Source organism: Camelus bactrianus, chromosome 17 (assembly GCF_048773025.1).
Source record: "Camelus bactrianus isolate YW-2024 breed Bactrian camel chromosome 17, ASM4877302v1, whole genome shotgun sequence".
NCBI lineage: Eukaryota > Metazoa > Chordata > Mammalia > Artiodactyla > Camelidae > Camelus > Camelus bactrianus.
The window spans coordinates 32,734,559-32,756,052 of NC_133555.1; the positions used below are offsets into that span (position 1 = coordinate 32,734,559).

Sequence of the window (21,494 nt, forward strand, 5' to 3'; positions counted from 1 at the left end):
CAGAAGGACCCCGGCCGGGGTGGACAGACTCTGGGCTGGAGGGCGGCCCACAGGAAGGCTCCCCTCGGGGCTGCAGTCCCAGAGCTCAGAGCAGCCCGGGTCAGGGCTAGTTGTGTGGTGCTGGGATCTGAACCGTCCCCCCTCACTGCGGGTTGTCGGGGGCTTCAGAGGTTTGTCCCCCCACGTTGGGAAGAGCACGCCGTTTTCCTCACAAGCTCCGGAAGCCTGGCCCGGCTCGCTGGCCCGCCGCCTTCTGCTTCCCAGCCGAGCGCTCAGGGCCCCGGCTGCCGAGGGCGCCTCCGGAGCAGGGTCCTGTGGGTCAGCGGACAGGCTTCGGAGGGGGTGTCCTCCTTGGCTGGCTTTTCTCGAAGGCAGGACATGGGAAAGGTTGGCTCTGTGCTCAGGGTAGAAACGAGGTTTCTATGGGGCTTGGAGCCCAGCGACAAGGGTTGGAGAGGGGCACTTGCGTTGCTCCCATTCAGTGAATTCAGTGGATCAGTATCAGGTATTCATCTTTAATTCACATCACAGCAGTCAAGGGAGTAGGGAAATCAAGTGGCAGATATTTACATCTAAAATTCACATTACTTGTTGGATTGAGAACATGCTACCACAATATATACAGTAAAATACCTCTTAGGACACTAGTACAAATTTTTTTCTTTGAACTTTGCTCTCTGGTACAGGTAAGATCATTTTTAAATCATTTCTTATTTTAAACATAAATACACAAAAGAAATGGTTAGAAGTTTTCTTATTTTAAATAAGCACAGAATGCCGAGGTTAAAAACATTTATAGGGCTGAATACCAATTGGACATCACACTCTATACATTTTTTGCTCAAATTCCTGTACAAATACACAGCATTCAAATAGGTATTTACAAATAAGCTTGAAAGAATGAAAATTAGTATTTCACAATCATTTCAGAGGATTCTCATCTCTGGCCTCCCACTTCCCCTCAGACTGGCTGATTCTCCAAAAAAAAAAAAAAAAAAAAGGGGTTTTGGAACATGTCCTTTTCATCCAACTAGGGAAAATGGAGAGGGAAAACAGACCTGGCTCACCTTGCATGAGGCAAGGCCAAACAAACCCACACTCCCCTCTCTGCCCTCCCATGTCACCAGGTGGACAAGTTAGATGTTCTTACATGATGACTGCCTTGTCCAGGGATTGAGGTTCAGAAGTGCCCTAAGATCTAAAGATGCCCTCCTACCAAAGAAATCCAAAGTTAGTCCCCACTGACTGCCACACTTGTGAACACCAGATGGTCCAGGCCTGCCCTGCGAGGTCAGGGCTGCCAGGACTGACCCACTCTGCCTGGGGTCACCCTTACAGTATCAGAAAGGACCCAGACTGGTGGTGAACACTCCCAGCTGCCCTGAAGGTAACATGGCCCTCATCTTTCCTCATACGTACTTTGCTGGCATTCCTGTTAAAACAAGCTGGCATTTGTTTACAAGCATAAAACACCCTGACCATGGAGGTCAGATGGGCCAGCAGAAGAGGATTTAGGAGAGAATACACCTGCTCAGCAAGAAGGCAGCCTTGTGACCAAAAAAGTTGTGAACGCAAGCAAATGAGAGAAAACAATGTTTTGTAGACTTTTAAGTAACTTAGAAGCACCCTGGTAAAATACTAATTACCACCCTACCCTATCTCCCCAAATAATAAAGCAAGAGGAAAATCAGTGCCCTGACTTGAAAGAGTTTCCTATAAAGACACCACTGTCTTCTGCCCAACAGACTGGGGAGGCTGGAGAAGCTGCCCTCCTGCCCGCCCTGAACCCTGAGTGGTGGTCCCCATGGGCCTGGAGCGGGGGCCCTGCACTTGGCCACTGGGAGAGGACAATTCAACCTGTGTGGCTTCTGCTTCTAAAAGGAGAAGCTCCCTCCCACCCTTTTTACCCAAGAGCTTGCTGATCTGACCACAAGTCCTCAGGCCTTGGAAGCCTGGCTGGGCAGACAACCCCACTGCTTGGAGGTAGTGCTGAAAATCCCTGATTCAGGAGCTGGATGACAGGCACTCTGGCCACTTCTGAAAGCTCAGAGGATTTCCGGCCCCTGCCACACCTCAGCCTCCCTCCTATATCAACTCATCTCTCAACACATGGCCACCCGGGCCCTGGGGAGGAAGGTGGCTAGGGTAGTCCCTCTGACTTCACACCCCAATTCAAGCCCCAGAGGGTCGGAGATAACTACTGTAGATCTGTTTGCCAAGGGGGCTTCTGCAGGGCATGGGATGTATTAAGAGTGGAGGGGAGCAAATGGTCAGAAATAAAAAACGATGGAGGGAAAAATCCAAGGTAGAGCAGGAGGCAGGGCTGGCCCACAGGAGCCTGGCAGTGTGCCCGGGTGTGCAGTTAGGCCAGGTCACATGCCTGAGCCAGCAGGTTGGCCCAACCAGCCCCTCAGTCACACACTCCTGGATGGAAGAGCAGGCAGGTGGGCAGGTATTTGTGCAAAATGGCTTGTAGCCCCCTTGTCCACCTGTGACATGTAGTCCACGTGGTCCTTGCAATCCCTGAATACAACCATGAGCTCTTCTGTCCACACAGTAAAGGAAGAGGTTCCTAGTGCAATTTCCATTCTTCTGTGCGTCTCTACCCTGGAGGGAAGGCCTGGGTTCCTACTCCTGGGGCCCGGGAAAGCTGCAAAGCAATTCTGTCTGTGCAATATCTCCACATAGCTCCACGTGGTCTGGAACTGCAGGAGGAAGAAAGCATCTACTGCACAAGGGAAAAAGGAAAACCCATAGAAATGGAGATGTAGAAAATGAAATAAAAACAGAAGCCACAACCCTTCATGCTGCTGTGGCCTCTGTACATGGCAACACACGAGTTCACGGCAGTAGAACGTAGACTCGGGGTGGTTCTCTCCTGAGTGCCAGGCCTCTCTGGCTCCCTGCAGGGGAACTTGCTTTTCAGACCTGGAGTGGTTGGGTGAGCTGCTCACTGAGGGTGGTGTCCCAGCTGCCTCCCGGCCCCTCACTGTTCCCCTCGGCCGTGCTCCCAGGCCATGCGAGCCTGCTCTTCCTTGGTGCTCCCAGGAGGCAGCGAGGCCTTGCGGTGCAGGCCCCGAGGCCTCTCGGCCTCCTCACGTAGCAGCACACCCTCGTCGTGCTCCAGGGCTGGCAGGCGGGGATGGTAGGGCTTGGGGGGCAGCGCAGGTGGGTCCATGGGGTCCTGAGGGATGACACATCCTGGGGCTGAGTGGCTTCGGCATGGCTGGGCCTTGATGGAGTCCAGGACGGCGGACTCGGAGAGACTGTAGTGGACAGGGAGGTAGGGCGGCTCCAGGTCTTCATCAGCGTTCCAGGCCTGGCTTGGCATGGAGTCCATGGTGTCGGTTCGAGGAGGGGCCTCCGAGGAGTGCCCAAAGTTACTCTCACTTAAGGAAGACACGCCGCTGCTGGCACTGCCGGACAGCGTCGAGTTGCTGCCATCCAGGCCTGACTGGGGGCTTGTGGGGGAGGCTGGGATAGGGTGCAGGGGTGACTGCAAAAGAAGAGCAAGAAATGTTAGGATCCCTATTTCCAGGTAGGCTGACCGGCCTACCACATGAAGAGATCAAGAGACTGCTTTTTACTGAGCTCTAAAGTGACCTCATCAACAGAATGGTTCTTGTTCTGTCACCAGCAACCCCTCGTTCCTCCCTGTCCCCAGCAAGCCAGGGCAGCTCCAGAATCGCCTGCAACCAAAAGATGGCCCCATCCTGGCTGCTGGGCATCCCAGGCCACTGGCTGTGGCTCTAGGGTACTGACAGAAAGGCTGGATCGTCAGGCCAGTTGGGGAGGGTAGAAAGAACCTCGCGGGGGCCATGGATCAGATGAGTGCGTTCTGCTGCTAAAATCTGTCTTTTTTAATTTGCAGGAAAACTAACGAGTTTTTCATAAATGTTTTGTACCTGATGCTTTTTGTTTTGACTGGATTCTAGTTTAAGATGCCCTACGATCCGCCACAGGAATGTTTCTTTACCTCTTGAACTGCTGTGGTGTTGGCAGAGAACCCCCTGGCTTCTCTCTGCTCGCCACCCACACACTCTGAGTACCATGTGTTGCTGTCTCCAGGACCCTCTGACCTCCCTGCCCCCATCATACCTGCTGCAGGACACAATGGTCACCTGCATCCCGAGTGTGGCTCTGGCCCTACCCCAGCTTCTACCAGGCTGGGATCTCGGGGACAGGAGCAGAGGAGGAGAACCTCAGGGGGATCCCAGCAGACAAGATGACCCATCTCACAGCGGGTGGGGCTGTCACTTCAGTACATTACCTTGCGCAGGGTCCGGGCAGGAAGGGCCGGTGGGGTGTCACCCAGAGGGTGGTGGAAGGCGTCAAAGTGTAGGGAGTAATGACCTGCAAAGGGAACAGAACCAGAGCCTCAGCCGGGGCCCCTCTTGGGCTGCACGTCAGCACATCTTGCTGGGCCAACTGGGCAGACATGGAAAGCATCTCCTGCGGACCCCTCAGCAGTGGAGGCCACAGAAAAAGCTCTCTTTTCACTCAAGTTCTCCAAAACACAGGCTGCTGGAGTAAAGACCCCCACACCACACAGGAGGTCAAGAAAGTCAAGTGCATCAGAGCCTGCAGAACAACAGGCCGCAGACAGTGGCAGCTCTCCGCCCATGACGGGCTGGTGACTGTCAAGCTTGGCACAGTCAGTTCCTCTGTCCTCAGCCTCCTGGGTCAGAAAAGCCTTACTGAGCTCACCTGCTGCACCTGGACACCTCCTGACCCCAAAGCCCAGCAGGGTCCTTTCTGTGGTGGGGATGATTCTTCCTTGGCTGAGTCAGCCTGTCTTAGCCTGGAGGGCTGCTGACCTTGACCCTGAGCAGGGTCTGAGACCAGGGACTACCTGGGGGGACCCGCTGGAGGTCTTCTTACCATGCAGCAGGCTTCGGGGAGGCACTGGGGGGGGCAGGATGCACCCCATGTGGGCAGACAGGAAGGGCTGGGCCTCTCGGGCTCCGCTATCCAGGCTCCAGCTGCTGGGGGCTGCTGGCACCGCTGAAGGGTGAAAACAGATGGCATGAAGGGACATTACTTCCTGAGCCACCCTCTGGGAGAAGCCCGTCCTACAGCCTACGGCTTCTCCTGGTGTGTACTGTGGTGCACACATGGGGATGACATGCCAGCCCCTGGGACAAAAAACGCTGGCCAAGCAATACACAGTGGCCCACAGGGGAGAGTGGCCAGGGACAGAGCCATGTAAGAGGATGGCAACAAGTGAACTGATGTCTGAAGAGCTGTCAGGATGAGACAAGTGCTGAGTGAAGCACAGCAAGGAGTCAACGTCTGTAGCCTCCAAGATTTGCCAGGAAGAGGAGAGAGCAGAAAAGAGGAGAGAGAACAGGCTGACGAGACTGAGACAACAGAGCGCAGCCGCGGAGCTTCTGACTCAAATCAAGAGTCAGGGCTCTCCCAGAGCCCCAGCCCAACAGGAACGCAGGGAGCAGGATGGGCGCAGAGACTGCCTCCGTCCACAGCCGCTGCGTGGGCAGGAGCTGCCCCCCAAAGGGCCTGTGGTAATGTACACACTCTGACCATCCCTGATGCTTCTGTGCCCCGTGGCCAGATTTGGGATCCAGAGAGGGGTTTTCGAGGCAAGGACTGGTATTCACTGTGCCCGCTGGAGGAAAGAGTGTAAAGCCGAGGAGCCATGGCTCAGGTCCAGCAGGACCTACTGCTTCCCAGGAGGAAGGAGGGCTGTGGAGTCTGTGGGTGCTTTTGGGCACACAGAGAGGCCAGGTTACTGGCACCCACATGGTACGGATGCAGGGGAGAGTGGGCCCTGGACAAACGGAAACACATGAGTGTCCACCTGTGCGAAGGAAGGTCCAGCGCCAGAATACTGGCCCCTCAGCCACAGATGGGGGAGTGACTCTATAAGAGGGGAGAGGGGGAGGAACGGCTGGACCTTGGGGTCCGAGGGTGCCACTCTGCAGGAGCAGCAGGGGACCTGTGAATGCTGTTGGCCAAGTCCTCCTGGAGAATGGATACCACTGACAAGAAATATGCCCTTTCTCTGACGGAGCCAGGCAAGCACAATCTCCCTTTTGGGCTCTCAGCAGCAAGAGAGAAGCACTCTGCACCTGGCTTTATTTGAGGCAGTCACAGCTAAAGTGAGCCTGAGGAGCTGGGGTGCGGGTTCTCCCCACTCCAGGTTCTGAGTGCAGAATGCCAGGGCCTAATGGGACCTGAAAGGCTCTGGAAGAGGAGCTGGAGCCCAGTCTTTGAGGAGGAGGTGGCCAGGTATAATGTCCACCCTCATCTCCCTCACTGGTCAAGAACTGCCGTGGAGTTGCAGCAGAACACAGGGAGGAACTCAAGTACCTCTATAGCTTCAGTCCTGAGAAGGAGAGCTAGGTCTCATGGGATGGCTGGTGGCTGGTGGCAGGACAGAGGGTGTGGCAGTGGCTGGGTGGACGGGCACTCAGGAGGAAAGAATTCTACTCTGGCAAGTACCAGGTGGATTCTGCCAGAGGGCCTCCTCAGAGAGCCTGAGCATCCTAAGAACAGGGCGGGCCTATTCCCATGCCGGCTCTCCCCAAGCTGTGGCGCGAGTTTCCTGGCCCTCAGCACTGAGACTCCCTTTCCTCAGAAAGAAAAGTTCCATCTCCATAAAAAGCCACCAAATCTCAGGGAGTAAGAAGCTTGGAGGTGGGTCTGGGTAGCTTCCCCAAAGGGGCTCTGGCAGCCAAGATCTCAAGTGCACATCTAGACCCTACAAGGATCGTGGGACTGCAGAAGTGACCCACAAGGGCCCAAAGGAGCTTGCGGGCAGGAAGGCTATGAGGGAAGAAAGCCGGCAAGGCTGCAATGGTTTACACAGGGTACCTGTCTGAGCCACTCCACATGAACCAGGAACCATCACCTCACCCTGGAGCCTGCTGTTGGTGACCAGTGAGACCTGTGGACCTTTTCTATGCAACACAAGTGCCTTGGGGCGAGTGGAAAATCTAAGATGGAGTGACCTATCCTAGGAAAAGAGGGGGCAATCTCCACTGTGTCCTGGCCATTTCTCTCTCTCTCTCTTTGTGTTACAGGCTACCACTGGCCTGAGGTCACCAGTGCACAACCCACAGCCCTGAGGGCAGGCTTGCCTGGTCTGGGAGTCCCTGTCTGGCAAAGAGAGGCACCTGTAAGTGAGAAGTGGAGTCCTTGTGGGACTCAAGATCCTAATGACAAGAGAATGGTGACAAGCACGTACAGTTCCTGCCCTGGGGAATCCAGGCAGAGGCTTAGGGATTTGTTACTCTGGCCTACCTGTCTCCCTAGGCAAATGTCTAGTTTGCTGCCCACTAAGTCCTGACCTTGTGGTTTGAACATGCCTGCTCTGGGCTCACCCTTTGTTCTCAGACAGCCCTCTTTCCTTCCCACACCTGGGGGTGGACATGTCGTTTCTTGCTGCAGCTTGGTTGGTCTGAGGCCTGCAGCTCTTCTGGGTCCACTTGGCATAAGGTCCTGGTCTGTCCACCAGTACCCATTTGAGCTGAGCCCATCTGTGCTCTTGGCTAGATCTGAGATCACTCCACAACTCAGGTAAAGAAAAGCCTCTGCAGAGTCTGGCTATTGAGGCCAAAAAGGCAATCTGTTTTGGGGCACAGGTGCAGTGTTCCAGGTAAGCCACATGTTTTGGGGTGTGCAGCCTTGAGGGTGGGAAGGCATCTTCGACCAGAATCTCTGTGGCCCCTGCTGTCGAGCACCAGGTGCCGATGCCTACCAGGTGCTGAGGTTGTGGACTCAGTGTTTGGTCTCCTTAAAGAGGACACAGAGGTATGTCCTCCGTGATGAGCAAGGGAGGATGATGACAGTGGGGACAGCAGACAGCACTTGGTGAGGAGGTGCAATGACAACACAACAACAGCTTTGGAGGGACATGTTCTGATGGGACAGCAGGTTATATGTTGGGGACTAAGTGTGCCCTACACTCCAACAGATGGAGGACAGGGGAGGGCAACCGACAGGGAGAGGGGCTGATGTGGGGCCAGGTTCTGTGTTGCAGGTAGGCTGCACAGTCCCCACACAGGTATTCTGTGTTGAGATTAACTCAGGTTTCCAAGTCTGGGGCTCTGGGCTGGGGTCATATGGGTCCAAGCCTGGTTCTTCCACCAGCTTGCTGGAGCAGAACATAAGGTAAAACCCCACTATCTAAACAGCCTCTGTTCTAAGGACTGCCCAGTTGCATGGTACAGTTGATGGGCTTGCAGTTTAAAAAAGGGACTCATGGCAGCTGCGGGCCAGAGCCGCTACAGGAGGACTGAACTCCCTCTGGGGACACAGAGCATCCCTTGAACAGGGCTGCCTCTGGCAAATTCACTGCCATGGCCTGTCCTTCCCATTATTTTGGGGGGCTTGCTTGGTCACAGGTCTGTTCTCAGCAACAAGGAGAGGTCCCTGTGGGCTTAAGTTAAGAGGAACCAAAAGCGTCACAGGGCCTGCTGAATTCTGGGGCTGGCTGGGAGGATCCCAGGGGAGTGGGTGCCCACCGTTTTCACACAGCAGCCTGAGACTGCATAAAGATGGACTCAGGACAGGCGGCCACTATGGTCTTCCTGAGGGTGGACCCTGAGAAGGGAGAGATACAAACAAACAGGATCCAAACCTCAGCATAAAGCCAGACGTGGGTTAAACAGTGAACACAGGAACTGGTTGGGACTCTGGACAAATAGACGGGCCTGGGTGTTAGAGTGTGGCTCTGACTTGGCCAGCTGGTGCTCAGGGACAAGAGTCAGACGTTCAGGATGGGGACAGACATGGGAGGAGGCCACCTGGGAAAGGGAATAATACCTTTTTCAGCCACAGACAGATTGGGATCACTACAGGGTTTGCAGGTTCCGACCACTTGCTGGAACAGGGCCCGCTGGAAATTTGGCAGCTGAGGGAAGGAGAAAAACATCAAATAGAGTGAAAACAACCAGTCACACCTTGGGGGCAGTGTGGTGGGCCACAGGAGCCAGGACATTCCAAGATCAGACTGGAAAATCAAAGCAGTGGCACAGCTCATGCTTGAGACGTGTTGGGAACTTCAGGCCAGCTGGAAAACTGTCCGTACTCTCCGGCTCTGAGTCCTGCCATATGCAACGTTTGAAGCTCCACCCTCCAGTGTCTGGCTGGGCTCCAGGCTGTCTTGTCCATGGCCAAAAGAAAAGGACACAGGCGCCTGAGGGTATCTAAATACATCCTTCTGTCCTGCCAAGTAGACCCACTGGTAGAAAGGATTTACGGACCCCTTTCATCCCTGAGCACCGGCAGGTTTGGCCTCCTGGAGATGCCCTGTTCCACGTTAGCACTGGGGGTAGGGCAAAGGGCAGCACTCAAGCCTGAGTCCCAGACAGGACTCACTGTTCTGATGGGCAGCTGCCAAGCAGACCTGCTCCTTCCACCTGGCAGGGCTGATGAGGCACAGGGAGGGAGTACGGCTGAGAAAGTCCTGGCACGTCTGGGACTAGGTAACAGTTGTGGGGAGGTGACTTTCATGGACTCTGATAGAAAGGCAGGGCAGACTAGACAGGGAAAGAGTTCATCTCTGCAGCTTCTTGTGCAAGGCCCCCAGATAGGGTATTTGGAGAGCTGTGCAAATGGTGTGGAGAATAGTCCCAGCAGGTAGAGAGGGGCTTCAGGTGTATGGACTGATGGATGAAAGAAGCAGTTTGCTCCAATGAGGATGTCCTTCATACATACAGGGCGGAAGGCCATCATCCAGACCACGCCCACCACTGCCTTCAAAGAACCAATCTACTCTGCCAATCTACATCTGTTTACAGATGAGGAATTTGGGAGTCTGGTCAGGACAGAGAGCCACACAAACAATGGTGGGTCTACCCACAGCTGTACTCTGTCTGGACTGCTGGTCCTCAGATTCACTGCAGTCCTCACCAGGAGCCCGGAGCAGCCCTCTGAGGGTCTTATGGCAGAATGAAGGAGACACAAAGGACAAGACAGAAAGCCTAGCAAGTGCAATGAGGGAAGCCCAGGCCAACACACTTGCAGCAGACGGCAGTCGGTAGGCCGGGTCTACTACCTGTCCGTTCTCCAGGATGGCTGCTGGATACATGGCGCTGCTTGGGCGGTCCCGGTGTGTGGGCAGCAGCAACATCATTTCCCGGGCATGGCGGTACTTATCTGGCAGAGAGGGAGAGCCTGTAACCAAGTGAGAACAATCACGCACAGATGACAAGCCACAGATGGAGGGCCCAGAAGGCAAGCATCCCTGGGGCCACGGAACCAGGGTAAGTGTCCCCTGTAGTTGGGGTGAGGATGAGCTCAGCAAGCGCAGGAGGAATGAAGCAGAGCCTGGTGGTTAGATAGTGGTGGGGCCTGCACCTGGCATCCCAGCCACGGCAGACATACTACAGACTGGAGCGGTGTGGACCCACTGACGGCCCCTCGCTGTGCTCAGAGGCAGGTGGTGAGGAGAAGTGGGGACTGGAGCTGAGGCCCTAGAGGCCCCCTGCATCCGGCATTGGGAGATAGGTGTGGCCGGGATGCTGGGCTCACTCAGGGGACCCAGGCCAGCTTACAATGGAGCCACCGCACAAAAACAGAGACACTCAGATAACATAGCAGCACAGTTCTAACTTGACCCAGTGTGTCTCCACACACTTACCTTCTCCAGACACCACTGGCCCTGTTCTCAGCTGGCCTCCTACCACCTTTTCCCAGACTCCAGGCCCCCAGTGCCTGGCCTCTGCCTTCCTGGCCATCCTACTGCAGACCTGGCCAGACTGGCTGGGGGGCCAGGGCCCTGAACACGGAGGGCTCTCCAGGGTTTCTCACTCTAAGACCGCTCTTCAGTGAATTCAGGGGGCTGTGGAGCTAGTCTAGGAGTTGTGGGGCTTTAACCCAGGCTCTTGAGTTGACTTCGTTCATGCTCTATAATTATGATGTCTCTGTGGTGACCCCTCTGGCCTGAGGGGCCATTACAGAGGCCAGACCATGCCAGAGGTGGTGTGGCTCAGTCCCTACTGGAGCAGGCCATAGCTACGGGCCCAGGAATCAACCAACAGTCCTCAAGGGGACCTTCTTCAGAAGTAGTAAGAATAAACTTGCTGGCTTTCCCTGGGGATACAGAATTGAGAAAGCCCTCCAAATGTGCATCACCCACTGTGCCAGACACAGCATGCCCATTTCAAACTAGTGGGGATCTTCTGGACCTCTCATGGGAGGGTCACTGGACCCTGGCAGCCCGGCAGCCTCTTGCTGGTTCAAGTGACTGAAAGTCTTCGTGGTGTTCTCTTAGTGAGGCTGGAGAGCTGAGACCAGCCACGGGGTCCACCTGAGAGGTGAACCTGTAGCTCTGGAGGATCTGTGTCCCTGAAAACCAAGCTCTCCAGGGCCTTTCCTTGAGTGTGCTGTGCAGACACTGTCAGAGCACAACTTAAAGCGGTCTTCTACAGCCATCTTGCCCCAGGAGTTACCAAAAAATTCCTCTCGTACTCATTTTAGTCCAAGAAGATGAGGCTTAAGTACACCGAAGAAGTCAGTATAAAATCAGTAATGCAATTATTATTTGTGTAGACTTCTTCCACACTTGGTCTGAGTGATACTGTTTGTAGAACCTCAAGGCTGGCTTTAAAATCTAGTCTTATTAAAAATATCCTTCATTGATAAGGGAATGAGTAAAGTATACTTTTTTGAACAACCAGGCCTGAATTGCTACTATTCGGTGATCTTTACTGGTTTCAGTATTTTCTTTTAGAACGTGTGCTCTAAGGTAACCTCAGAAAGATGGCTGTGTAAAGAAAAAAGGAAATGTCTCCTAATGCCACTGAGTTCTATAGTGGGAGCCCTGCTGGCCACAGCTCTGGACAGGGCTGCCCTCCACTTAGCGTGCACAGAGACACAGCCCCTTTGCACCAACTCGGTTACATCACACTCAGGCGTAATACGCATCCCACACCAGACATGTGGCTGGAACATGGTATACTGCCTTGCTCCGGTTGGCCATGGTCCCTGACCTCACAGATCTCAGTCTGGCTCACCAAGCCAACCCCAGAGCTGTACAATACACGCTCTGGGGCTAGGATGGAGGGAAAGCAGCCTGCAGGCCCCAGGGACTCTGCTGAGGATTTGTATCCATGTTATGGAGGCCCCTCTGGTGCCAAAACAAAAGGGTGCTATGTGCTACCACCAGATCTTCTAACTCTACCATCTCACTTCCTTCCCCCTGCCCTCTTCCCATGGTAGGAGAGAGTGATGGCTACTGTGCATGAGAACATTTAAACACCACAAGGGCTTCTGTGTCACAGGACCTGAACTACCTGAGCTGTAGTCTGGTAAACCCCGTAGAGGCTAAGTCTCTGCATGACGGAGTGAGTTTATTCAAGATCAATCATAATCCCCGTTTCCTAGCCTGCTCAGTCTTTTGACCACCAGGGGGCGCCGCTGCCTTACAAGAGTCTAGACTGTGTCTTGCGGGCCTTTCACCTTGAAGGTTTTCAAAGCAACAAAAACTGCAGCTGAGTGTCAGTGGGCACAGCGAGGAGAGCTATGGTGTCAGGACCACCCCTAGGAGTGGGGAAAGCGACTCCATCGCAAAGGACTCTCCTGATCACTTTCTCCATGAAGGCCTTCCCCTCACCCGTAACACCAGACACAAACCCCAGAGGATACTGTTCCCTCCCTTCTGTGCCCCTAGTGCATCTACCACTGCATCTACCTCATTTATCTAAAAACATCAGTCTTCCTCTATGACACCAGGTCACAGTCTTTATCTTCCCTCACACGTGGGCCTGACACATGCTGGGCCTGCACAGGGGCTGCTATCAGCCTTTTGCTATTGGATATTCTGGATATTCTGGAGTTTGGCCATTGTGATAGCTTATCTCCAGAGACAGCAACCATCGATGCCTTCCTTCCCCAAACACACATGCACCTCCTCACATCATGAGCTGGAGTCTTATTCCCCACCTTGGCATCTGGGTTGGCCTTAGTGACTTGATTAACCAACAGAATGTGACAAAAGCAACATTCTGGGACTTCCAAGACTGGGTGATAGGAAGTCTTGCCATTTTTGCCTGGGTGGCTTGGGGTGCTTGCTCTGGGGAAGGCCAGTTTTGTGCTCTGAGAAACTCTTAACTACAGAGAGAGGTCACACGTAGGGACTCAGGTTGACAGCTCCAGCTGAGCTCCCACCGACAGGCACTATCAACTGCCAGCCACGTGACCAAGCCATCTTGGTGTCCAGTCTAGTTGAGCCCCTGGTGACATCTGACTGCAAGCCAATGAGAGACTGCAGCTGAGAACTGCTCAGTGAGCCCCATCAACCCACAGAACCATGCGAGATGACCGTAAATTGTTGTTTTAAGCTACTAAGTTTTGGTGGGTGGTTTATTATGCAGCGATCAATAACCAAGCCATCTGAAATAGAGGGATTACTTCCAAACAGAACATAATTTCTATTCTACTCTGATGGTGCAAGAGCCGGGCAGACTCCTCACTGAGTACTCATAAAAGCTTGATGAGTGAATAGATCAGTGAATGTTAGCTGGAAGGACAAAAGTGATACCAGCCAGCCTTGAGGTCCCTGATGGTGTCTCTGTCCTCTCCAGGGCACCACCTACAGGAAGTGTCTGAGCAATGTCAGAGTGGAAGTGAGTTAAAACATCCCTCCCTACTGCCTCCTGTTTTTATCAGCAATCATGGTTCAGAGATCTGACTTCAGCAAGAATACTCAGATAAAGACTTAGATATGGCCGAGTATATAAGAGAGTTTTCAGGTTAGGGGAAAACCCACACAACAAAAATCTGTTTCTGCAGCTCTATTCAGGAGCATTTACCTTAAGACCCATTGAACTCCAGTACAGCATTCGTGGCTAACTTCACAGGGTTTCCTGGCTTTATTCCCAAAGCCATCTTTCAGTGTGCCTTATAACAACAGATCATGTTCCTTCTTTATATGAGCAGCCCTCACATATTGATAAATCTTCAGCATGTTGATCTATTTTTCTTAACACTAGAAACACCTGCTTCAAATGCTGGCTCCCCTTTTCTAAGTGCCTTAGTCCATGTTAGGAAGGCCATCATGGGAGTGGAATGGGCATCAGACTGAGGGCTGGCAAGTCTAAAGACTTGTACTCCAAATCAACCTGGCCGTGAACTGGGTGGATGGTCTTAAGCCTCTCTCACTGGACCGGTTTCCTCCACAGGAAATGAGGGGTTGGGCTAGACGCTTCAGGTGAAAGTCTGTAACTGCGCCTGCTGCAACCGTATCCCCTTCTGCCATATGCCAAGGCTTTTTCCAGTTGGCCACTGCCTCTCTCTCTCTCTATCATTTCCACTGTGGACCTCTCAGGTTTGTGTGCTTTGAAGAAAGACGTTTTGGTTTTTTTTTCCTTAATGACCTTCTATGTCATGCATTTGTGCAGTTTCTCTTTGTCTTCAGTATAATGAGAAGAACAAAGAGACTCCATCCCTTTGAAGTCTGGAAGCAACAGTCAGTGACTGGCTGGTAAACTCAGATCACTTACTCTTCTGTTACTATCCTGTGTAGCCAACCCTGGGAAGCATTAGACCTTAGTCACCATAGCTAATTTCCATTCCACTGCAAATGTTTCTATCTAAAAGGACAGAGAATTAAGTCTCACTGCAGGAACTAGAATGAGAATGTGAAAAAGATGCTGGCCCTCAGAGAACAATATTTATCCAACTGAATAAGAAATCAAGCAATAATTGGCAAAGTGAATAGCTTTTTATAGAGCCATCTCTCCTGAGAAAGCCTTTCCCAACTGAACAAAGTTTTTTTTTGGTTATTGTTACCATTTAGAACATTGTTTTCCAGGATTAATTTTAGTCTTCAAATTTAATTTTCATACTTTTTCATCATGTTTGCTTACTCAAGACAAAACTCACTTTTGCCTTAACTTTGAGCTTTATTCTTACAAACACTTCATCTGAGAAGAACTGAGCTTTCTCCCAGGCTGTGTCCTCTTTTGAGGTGGAGATGTGAAGGTTAGCTACCTCAGGGGCAGCACCACTGCAGCCACTGCCCAGAGCAGGGTCTGAAGCCAGCCAGAGAAAGACATCTGGAGGTAGGAACCCTTAGTCCTTAGTGCTGAAAGTACAGGTGAGCATTCTCTAAGTTACAGGGCCGCTTTCAAAGACACAGCCACAGATGAGAGGAGGACAAGAGGGGCCCATGAGGCTCTCTCCTCTCCCTTCTGCAAGCAGCGCCCTGCCATCCTTACCTCGGGCACTGGAAGGGGCAGAGGTAATCATCTGGGATGGTGCTGAGTGAGTGGAACTCAGGCTGGAGGAAGAAGGGCTTGCCTGGGACGAGGACAGAACAGAGACGTTGGTGACTGAGCCCTGGTACCTGGGGTTGGGATACGCGAGCTGCAAAGGGAGAAAAATCAGCAGGATAGAGGCCAACACTGTAAGACTGGCCTAGAGTTGGCTTCTTCATGCCATGAGGTGCCCAGACCCAGAGTCTGTACCCTGGCCGTGTTGCAGGTCAGGCTGTTGGCCAGCACTAAGGGCCACCCATACCCCCCAAGGAGCAGGGCTGTTGGGTCGACTCTAGCGATGCTGTCCATGGAGGAAGCAAGATTTAGCCATCAGGGATGCCAAGCAGGAGGGCAATTTGGTAGAGGAGCTATCCCACAGTATCTCTAAAAGTAGCCAAGATTGAAGCTAGATCTCCTTGTGAAATAAGGCCTGGGAACTGCAACATGGGATGGTGTGGAGGGAAGGCAGCTTTGCGAGCTCTGGCTGTTCTGAATTCAGGAACTAGAGAACTAGGTAGGGATGCCAGCCCTCACACCAGACCAGCCAGCAGAGAGGTGAGTCCTCCAGGTACAGTGCCCTGGCCATTTTCCTCGGACAGCTCTGGTACCTGCATATGGTGGTACAGGTCCTCGGGAGCCTCGCCCATGGAGCTGTCACCCAGCATCACCACATTTCCTGCTTCGCTAGATGTGTGTGAGGACAGAGAGGATGATGAATGGCGGCCGGTGCCCATTAAGTTCATGGGGCTGCGAACAAGAGTGGAAAATAGGAAGGAGTCAGGCCTGGAGCTGAGGAACCTTGCTAGGTGGTGAGGGGAGAGTGATGGGGTGTGTGCAACAGTCATCTCCAAGCCCCAGTCATCACTGGTTTAGACAGTTCCATTGCTAATGCTCATACCCACCTGAGGCCTGAAGAGTCCTGAACCCCACCCTGCTGCTCAGGGGCCCCCAGTCTGGGAGGGCCAACAGTCGCCTGGCATAGCCTCTACTTAGAATTAAGTGGTTTATGGCCACTCAGTCTGATGAGATCAGCAGTTTCTCAGGAGGAATGAAGGAGATACGCTGAATCAGATCAAGGGTCCCAGGTGCCCCTTGCAATGGCCTGTTACCCTGAGCCAGCACCAGCCCCCTGCTGGGATCTGCTCGGCAGTTGGGGTGTCTTCCTGGTTTGGGGAAGCTATCAAAATAGCTGGCTGTGAGCCATCTGTTGGCTTCCTTCCACCTCTGTGGACACGGGCTTGCCAGCAGTTCTCTTCTGTCAGCGCTACGCAGCCCCCATTCACTCGTTCCTTCCCATTTGCTGAGTGCCCACTCTGTGCTGACTTACTGCTCACACTGGAAAACAAACCCAAGTGGGGGCTCCTCTCCAGGCGCCTCCCCTGGCCTGGTCTTCCTGCCCTGGAGACTTGGAGTCTCCTCAGTGGAGCCCCAGCGACCATGACTCCTGGGTGCACAGCAGGCACACCTCAATGTCCGTGTTGTTCTCCTCCTTAAAGCCAACTGGTGATCCTCACTCCCCCTGGGATCAAGTCCAAAGGCCTGAATGAACAGAGCCCATCCAGAGCTGGTCCTAGCCCCCTTCCATGCCCCAGAATCCTACACTCCAGCCACCTGGCTCTACCTGTAGTGCTGACCAGACTGGCTTGTTCACATCTTGAGGCATCTGCACATGTTGGTCACTTTGCCTGGGCCTTGCTCCATCACTCTCCTAACCCCAACTCTTTTCTGCCTAGCAAACTTCTACTTATCCTTCAAGACTTACCCAACTGCCTCCTCCTCCGTGTTCCCACAACACCACGTATACCCCTCTGTCATCCAGGATGACTGGATGCAGTGTGTGGATTCTGTGGCAGGAGCTGCGTGTTTGCTGTGCACATGGGTGAGAGAGCATGCAAATACACACAAGCACTATTTTGGACTTCCTTGCTCTGATCTCTGACATTCAGACTTACCTTTGTGGAGGGGACTCTCCTCAGTCCTAAGGTCATACCTGTGCCGGTGGGTCATCTTGATGCTCTCGGGGCTCATGGGACTATGGGATGCTAGGACATTTCCCCGTGGGGTGCTGGTGCCTGAACATGCAGGACTTAGCTTGTCCAAACCCGGAAACTCCTGCTGAGAAATGAATGCACTTTCATCAGAGAGTGAAGAATAAATAAGTAATTAAGGGGTGAGAGGGAAGAGCAGGCTGGGGATAGGAATGTAAAAGAAAACAAAAGAATCATACACTTCAGCTGAACCTGACCTGCTGGCTTCTTTTGGACAGTGACCCCTTCATGGCTAAAGCACCCTTCTAACCTCACCGCAGCCTAGACCAGAGGGAAGCCCAGGTCGACCACCTAGGAGAACACCTGGAGTAGGCTGAGGCTGGTCTGAGTTCATAGGAGCATGTTAACAGACTTTCTCACTACAGAGTAAGTAGAACAAGAGTTGGGAAATAGGAGAGAAAGAGCTGATCAGCAGCTGTCAGTGCGTGCGCACCTCTTACATAAGGACTGGAACTGGGTTTTATTGGATTGCTAGATGGCCCAGCTCTAAGTTACCCAGTCTATGGGGAGACAGGACACAAAATCCTGATGCAAGTAACTGAAAGACAGCACAGTTCTATTTTAGCATAATTAAATTAAGTATGTAGAAAACTTGGCAGAAACTTTTGATCCCAAATCCTCCTAGATGACAGCACGTTGGTTTGTGTCCCTATTTGCAACTATGAGGAAACAAAGCACAACTGCCAAGGTTTCCTCAAGTCCTTCACAGTCTGTGGGCCCTAAGTCCACCGGGGATGTTTCTGAGCTTGGCTTGAAGAAGCAGGAGTTTTCCCACCCCTTTTTTCCAAAGTACGAAGAAGGCTGAAATGTGTTTCTGCAGCTAGGGAGGACACCTCCAGGTGTGCCCTGGAGACCTTGACACATGTAGGCGAGCATCCTGTGCTTCTCTCTGCAGTGACCTGACAGCCTGCATGGTAGAGAGCTCCCTCCTCCCCTACACCCTCTTCCCGCAGTGGCCAGGCCCAGCTCACCTGGGTCACCTGCTGTGATGGGGAAGTTTGTACACAGAGAGACTAGCCAAGCTGGCAGGAGACAGAGGGGAATGAGAAGGAATGGAATACCCATCAGATTCAGACACAAGCTCTTTACTGAGTGCACATCCTAATTTTAAGGGGAAAACATAAACTTTCCCTGCATATTTCACTTTGAACTATCACAGGGTATAACCATTACAGCAAGGAGAAACTTCAGGTTTTATGAGCTTTCCAGAGGGCCCACTTCTCAAACTACAGACAATCTTTTTGTCTTTTTACATTTCATGTTGTCCTTACTTGTGCAGGACCAGGCTGAGACCCACACTAGGGCTTGGAGAGACTGAGATGACCAGAATCTCCAGCAGCCAAGCACAAGGCAAGTCAACAGGTCAGGCCCACTGAGTCTGAGTGGTCCAGCCTCCCCAGGGCGTCTGTGGCCAGTGGTCATCCCTGAAGGGGAACTTCTTGTCCATGATGGCCTTGTTCAACACCAAACAGCTCTACTTCCTTTGCCTCCTTGCCATTTCTTTTTTTTTAATTTAAATTTTTATTTCTTTAAAACTTTTTTGATTGAAGTATAGTTGATTTACAATGTTGTATTAGTTTCCGGTGTACAGCACAGTGATTCAGTTATATATACATATTCTTTTTCATATTCCTTTTCATTACAGGTTACCCTGTACAAGCCACTGAATGTAGTTCCCTGTGCTATACAGTAGCTAGTCGTTCATCTGCTCTGTCCACAGTAATTTGCATCATCTCCTTGTCACCTCTACCTAGTGCGCCTGGGCAGTGAGAAGAGGGTGGCAGGTAATTGGGCTCACACCCTTTGAGATCTGACAGCCAGCCTGCTGGGCAGCCTTCTCTAGAAAACACTTGGAGTCAGCCCTGTGGTTGAAAATGAGGCAAGGGTATGTGAACAGGAGGCTCATAACCATCTGAACTCTCATCTCAGCCAGCCAGCATTCCCCATAAAACCCTTGGAGGGAAAGCAGCCTTGGAATACAGGCCCTGCTTCCACATGTGTGCATCAGTCCTTGAGTCAAACCCTGCCATGGAGACCTAGGAGTCAGGTCAGAGTCAAAGAGACCTTCTAGGGTCTGGGCCAACCCCAGAACCTGCCTGACCCTCCAAGAGCAGCCAGTACAGAAGCACTACTCACCTGGGTTTTCTCAGACATGAGCCTGGGTCACCACACATGACAGAGGAAAAGGGAGAGACGGAAGGCAGGGAGTTAGAGGGGAAGGGTAAAGAGAGGGAAAAGAGAGGGAGAGGAAAGAGAGGGGTGAATATTGGAAAGGAGAGAGGAGAAGGAGGGAGATGGGGAGAGAAGGCTGGCTCAGGCTATGCCTTACCTCGTAAGTTCTTGGGATGAAAAATAACTCCAAAGAGATCCCTGCATGTGGGCCATATACTTTTAGCTCTTTTCCTCCTCATATGAAAACCTCTCTTCACCAGCACAGCACACTGAATAAAAACATTCTCTGACCCTGAATCTGACTCCTCCCTAGGGAGGGAGTGAGCAAGGGATCCTGGGCATCCTTCTCCTGGATAGAGCAGACACCCTGTGCCTCCTGCTCCCCTGCGGTGGAACAGCTTTTCCTTCACACTTGCCTCCTCTGCTCCTCTCACTTCCCTTCCTTTGACTTGCTGCACAGATCTGGAGGAAGGGACACCTGGTTATACTGCAGCAGGGCAGGACAGGGACCAGCTTACGTGGTAGAGGCTGGCCCGCATCATCTGGAACTGATCAATCAGCTTCTTATGCAGAGGGCGCATTTCTGGGTGCACGAACTTCTCATGAACTGCCAGCCCGACGCCAAGGACATGGACCTATTAGGGTAACAGACAAGGCCACTCTATTAGCCAGGAAGAAGCCCTTGGTACTATAGCCATCCAGTGGTGCCTGGCCTTTCCCTCCTAGACACTGGCCTCCAACTCCTCTAAGACAGACCTGTTCGGTTTTTTGTTTTTTTTTTTTTGTTGAGTTACAGTCAGTTTACAATGTTGTGTCAATTTCTGGTGTAGAGCACAATTTTTCAGTCATACATGAATATACATATATTCATTTTCACATTCTTTTTCACCATGAACTACCACAAGATCTTGTATATATTTCCCTGTGCTATACAGTATAAACTTGTTTTTCTATATACACCTGTCAGTATCTACAAATTTCAAACTCCCAGTCTATCCCTTCCCACCCCCTCCCCACTGGCAACCATAAGTTTTTATTCTATGTCTATGAGTCTGTTTCTGTTTTATATTTAAGTTCATTTGTCTTCTTTTTTTTTTTCAGATTCCACATATGAGTGATATCATATGGTATTTTTCTTTCTCTTTCTGGCTTACTTCACTTAGAATGACACTCTCCAGGGACATCTATGTTGCTGCTACTGGCATTATGTTGTAATTTTTTTATGGCTGAATTGTATTCCATTGTATAAATATACCACAACTTCTTATCCAGTCATCTGTCGATGGACGTTTAGGCTATTTCCATGACTTGGCTATTTTAAATAGTGCTGCTATGAACATTGGGGTGCTGGTGTAAGACAGACCTGTTCTTGCATGAGCTCCTTGAGCTGGCTGATCTTCTCAGCATCTCCTGGGTGCTTGGTGATGTAATCTTTATCAAAGAAGGCCTGTGAAAGGAAAGGCCAAGTCAGGAAGACTCTTCCCAGGGTTACTACTTAGAGTCTGAAGGTGCCACCTGAAGGGAAACTGGGCTGCCTCTTTACAGATACACACACCAATGTACCTCTAGTTGGCCTGCATGAACCTCCTGTAATCACAGATGTGTTTTTTGTGTCTAAGAAGGACTGCAGGTAGCCACGTCATCTAAGCCTGAATGCTGGTTCCAGTCCTTCCTGGAGCCTGGATGTCCTGGGTAGGGCAGGCAGGGCTGGTGGCCAGGGTGAGGAGGCAAGTCTCTTAGCTAGCCCACAACTCACTTCTTCTAAAGTCCAGGGCTCCTCTTGGAGGCCACTTAATATCCTTCCATAATCAGATGAGTTACCCATCTGCCAGAGTTCACAGAGTAAAAAGGCAGAAAAGGCCCCACAAGAGAGCTGTGCCATGGAAACAGGGAGTGGTGGGGAGCTTAAAGCCTCATCCCAGGACCATCCTCAGTCAGCTGAGGCACAGCCAGGAGAGGGCTTGTCCTAGGAGGCTGGAATCTCAAGAAGCAGTGCCTGAGATCCACCTTTCCAGCCACACTGCCTGTGTGGGTTGGGTCTAGGGCCGAG

At 52.1% G+C, this 21,494-nt stretch overlaps 1 protein-coding gene across 1 annotated transcript in view; it reads right to left on the bottom strand.

Annotated features, from left to right (window-relative positions):
- Positions 1-501: 501 nt before the first annotated feature.
- DOCK3 (dedicator of cytokinesis 3) overlaps positions 502-21,494 on the bottom strand; it is a 299,153-nt gene continuing 278,160 nt past the window's right edge. The window contains exons 44-53 of the mRNA XM_074344805.1: positions 20,808-20,891; positions 19,963-20,079; positions 17,215-17,339; positions 15,833-15,971; positions 15,186-15,333; positions 10,022-10,140; positions 8,788-8,875; positions 4,882-5,004; positions 4,271-4,353; positions 502-3,496 (exon numbers count right to left, since the gene is read on the bottom strand). Of these exons, the coding sequence (XP_074200906.1) occupies positions 2,987-3,496; positions 4,271-4,353; positions 4,882-5,004; positions 8,788-8,875; positions 10,022-10,140; positions 15,186-15,333; positions 15,833-15,971; positions 17,215-17,339; positions 19,963-20,079; positions 20,808-20,891 (1,536 nt within the window). The 3' untranslated portion in view covers positions 502-2,986. The remainder of the gene's footprint in view (positions 3,497-4,270; positions 4,354-4,881; positions 5,005-8,787; positions 8,876-10,021; positions 10,141-15,185; positions 15,334-15,832; positions 15,972-17,214; positions 17,340-19,962; positions 20,080-20,807; positions 20,892-21,494) is intronic.